Raw genomic sequence first — 4,397 nt, 5'->3', positions numbered from 1 at the left:
AAATTGCATGATTAAATATGATAATAAAATAAATTGCATGATTAAATATGAAAAATAAAATTGTCGCATGATTAAATATATAAATAAATATAAAAATGTTTAAATATGGTATATACAAAAACATAGAATAAAATTTATCGCATGATTAAAACGTTTTATAATTCGCATGAGAATCATAAAAATTAAAATTAACATTACATGTTTCTCTTCAGCGACAACGTTAATTTTCAGTATGTATTGTCGTTGATAAAAGACTTGCTCTCTTACTGCAATCGCTTAAAAAATAAGAAAAACTATTGTCCTATGTAATCAGTACTTTCAGTAATCGACGCTGCTTCTAATGGAATTAAACTGTAAAGCAATAAAAAAAGGTTATATTTTTAAATTTACTCTTAATCTTAAATTTGAATTTAAAATATACCTTAAATATCGCCCACCCATTTTTTCAGCTCACACAATTACAGTGGATTCGCAAATTTTTTCAGATACAAAATATTGGTAGCGTAATTAGATATTTCTCCAAGGTGATGTTACACAATAACACAGAAATAAGGAAGGAAATTAAGTTACTGCCATAATTTTGGAAAAGGAAAAATATGACGTGATGGAAAGAAAAAATGAAAGAAATTAGAGAAGGGATAATGCTTGTAAAATAGGAAGGTAGAAATTAGGCAGGGATTCTATGTCACTTTGCTTAGTTAAACCATTTAATTGCTTTTTAATGTATATCATCTCCGAAATCAATCTTTTGTTATATGACGGCTCATTGTCAAGAATTTTAACTTCATTTCATTTTAAATTAACTTCATTTCATTTTAAATTGAGAGTCAACCTATGGTTCGAAATTACTGAGGGGAACCCTGTTTTTTAATGTCGCTTACGTGTTCAAATGTTCTAATTTTTAATTGACATTTCGTTGGCTTACATATGTCGCATTACACTCATGGCACGATATCTTGTAAATCACTTCTTGATGCAACATAAGATCCAATAAATCTTTTCCTCTAGTTTTTTTAACGTATTGAGAATGGTACATGCATCTTTGTATGTAGGCCAATCGGAAAGAAGACTCGAAGATAATTTTCATATACGATACAGTGAAATGTCGTTCATTATTTAATTGTTTTAAATGTTGTTGGTTATGATTGATAAATTTGTTCTGGTGAAATTTTATCCTCGTATTAATAGTCGAAAAAATGAACTTTAAAGGATATTTAATAAAATGTACACCAATTCTATAATATTTTTTTGGTGGTACATCAGATGAAATAATAACATTATTCAACCATACTCTCTAAATATGAATTAGTGGATAATCACTGATATCAGTGCCAAGTATGCCACTGATAATCAGTGAATTAAATGTGCGATACCTAACCTAGCTAATTTTTATTATGATCTAACTTAATCTTGTTTTAGTGCTTAAATTCAATGAATATAATATTGGAAGAATGAAATTAACGCGCAGATATCGATATTTTATTATGTTGATATTTAATTATATAATGCTCAAACATTCTTCCTTTTTTAGTTGAATTTCACTGATTATCAGTATAAAGTATACCACTGGGTAATTAATGACTACCCACTGATTCAGATTTAGAGAGTACCAAATGCCACACTCCTCTTGTGACATATCGAATATTGGGAGTTGAAATTTAGAAATCTTCCGGAGAAGGTTAGTTTTTTGTAGCAATCGAAAACAATACTATTATTCTTTATTATTATTGATTGATGTCTATATCCAGATAACTTAGTCTGTCACCATCACTCACTTCAATTGTGAATTGTAATCGTTCATGTAATGAATTAAATACATTTAATTTCATCCAAATATTTCTCGGGGACAAAGTAACCGCCGAATTGCAATCTCCTCCAAATCTTTCAGGACAATATTGGCTATGGTCGGTAACAATGGTGATCCATAGGCATACTAAAAATCTGTTTACAAAATTTTTTATTGAAAGTGAAGAACGTTGAATTTAAAATTTAAAACCAGTTTGGTAGATTAATAAATTCTTCTTTAAGTATGTTTATGTTTTTTGAAATATGTTCCTATCTATTGTATATATTGTCAATCTCTAATTCGACAGATACGTTAATAAATAATAAGATGATGTTATTTTAAGATTAGGTTCGAAATAAATTCCTTCTAATCTTATCAACTAATTGGAACTTTTTATGTGGCTGTGTATTTTAGGTATGCTATTGTTAATAATGTTATGTAAATAAATAGATAGTGTAACGGGCTATTGATTAAAGAAATTAAAAACTATTATTTTTAACAGAGTGTTAATTTTGTGAATTTTTGCACATTTATAATCAGGGGATTGATTCTATCTGTTATTAGTAGTCTCTTATAAATTGGTTCTTTTATAAATTTATTATTTTTTCATTTTACCAGAAGGCAACGTAATTCCGCAATAAGTTTTTAATGGAATCCTTGTTAATTTTTTGATATTGTTATCAGATAACAATACTTATCAAATATAATAATTTCATTCATTTTTTTTTCTTTAATATCTTTCTACGTCAATATAATCTGAAAAATCTAAAAAAATCTCATGTTATAATTAATTTATTGCACTTTAATTGTTAAAGTTAATTTTTTCGCTTAAATATTTTCTTATGTCTTTCTTTTACATAAATTTCAACGCAAATTTTCTAGTTAACAATAATATCCAGATGTGCAGTTCGCTATGAGATCGGAATTGGAATTAGCAAATTTCTGAATGATCTACATATCATTATTCTTTATATGATTTCAATGCGATTGATTTGTCGCAGCAGATATGTCTTTTTCATGAAATTAAATTATAGAAAAATTTCAGAAAAGTTATACAAGCGCCTTTTCTTCTTTTTAGTTTCAAACTTCTAATTCATTCATAAGTCACATTTGGTTTTCGAGGAATATCTCTTAGTTTGAATTCTTTTGATGTCGGATCTGTCTAAAGCTTATAATTACAAAATAATCGAATCAAATTCACGACAGGTACATATTTATAAATATCACTCAGCGATCAGCGTGATTAATATTAACAGTTTGATGTATTAAACTAGCTAATTAAAAATATTATTTATTAGTGACTATACATTTGTCTTTTTACATTCCTTGTGTTATTAATTGATGAAATATCTCTGTTCCAAATATCTAAATATTTTAATTATTATATTGTTTAGAAAAAAATGTTCAACAACAAATTGCAGATATAAAATTATTTAAATTTAATAATTGAAACTATGTGATTATTTGAAATATAATACATACAATACTTAGTTTGAACACACTTGCGACATTATTGTGTACTAACATCTTTATTTGAACAATTTTAATTCTCTACATTTTTTTCTTAACAAAATCTCTAGATAACTACATGCTCAAAAAATAATGTCATCATTTTTTTTAAATACGAGTACTCACATTTTTTCATTAATTATTGTTCTTATCATTCTGTTATTAAATTCATGTTTATTTTGTCACCGTGTGGAATATATGACAGTAAAGTAAGATATCGAAGTCTTTACTAACTGCAATTAAAGACATTTTTTTACAATATTTATTGTAATATAGTACGTATAGATGTTGGTATTAAAATTACCGTGGCGAAACATTCCATAGATGCATTAAATAGTCCACCGATATTCAGAGTAAACACCTTAGTTTCTCTTTGTAATAAAAACAGTATCATTCTTTGTATACGTAATGGAGCTCTATACCACTGAACGTTATACCTGTGAAATTGTATTATGTATTGTACATAGATAGCGATTCGCTAATTGACAAAAGAAACTTTCTGTATCAGTTATTTTCAGCTTTACTAATTTGTTTTGCAATTACTTTGCATTACTTTTTATATCTGACGAAACAATTCTTAAGAGGCACATAAAAACAACACTTTTGCTATCAATTACAAATTAGCAACACCAATTATTGTAAAGTTACTATCACAAATTATCTTTTTCACAAATAGCAAATTAATGTTGCCATCAATTTGTTATATAATTCAAATTAACGTGAGTTTGCTATAAACATAATATTGTCTCGATCACCTTAGCCCGAGTTTATCGAATTAATTGCTTGAAGAATTATTGACATGACTGCAAACTCATTGCATTTGGCCATCTGAATTTTAGCAAATAGTTCTTTCAGTGCACATATACTCATTCATATACTCATCATCATGAAATGTTTCTTACGCAGTAGAGAATACGTAATTATTGTGATCTATTATATTCTGTCCGATATGGTTGGATAAAAACATATATATAATACTGATAGCCACACATAACATCGGAAAACAAAATTCGTTGATAGTATTTTCAGATGAAACACTCTGAAATATCTAAGATACAAATTTAAAGGAGATTATAAATCTTCTGCATATGTGTGTGTGTGT

At 27.1% G+C, this 4,397-nt stretch overlaps 1 protein-coding gene across 1 annotated transcript; it reads right to left on the bottom strand.

The window, feature by feature from the left end:
* Window positions 1–3,477: 3,477 nt before the first annotated feature.
* LOC108689733 lies at window positions 3,478–4,289 on the bottom strand. Its single transcript, XM_018196642.1, has 3 exons — window positions 4,198–4,289; window positions 3,600–3,732; window positions 3,478–3,528 (listed from the first exon to the last, which is right to left on the bottom strand). Exons 1-3 carry the CDS (start codon window positions 4,260–4,262, stop codon window positions 3,478–3,480), a joined length of 249 nt encoding a protein of 82 aa, XP_018052131.1. The 5' UTR covers window positions 4,263–4,289.
* Window positions 4,290–4,397: the final 108 nt, after the last annotated feature.

Source organism: Atta colombica, unplaced genomic scaffold, assembly GCF_001594045.1.
Source record: "Atta colombica isolate Treedump-2 unplaced genomic scaffold, Acol1.0 scaffold275, whole genome shotgun sequence".
In the NCBI taxonomy this organism is placed as follows: Eukaryota; Metazoa; Arthropoda; class Insecta; order Hymenoptera; family Formicidae; genus Atta; species Atta colombica.
The sequence above is the reverse complement of the archived record's forward strand: the minus strand, read 5'-3'. Positions and strand labels throughout refer to the sequence as shown.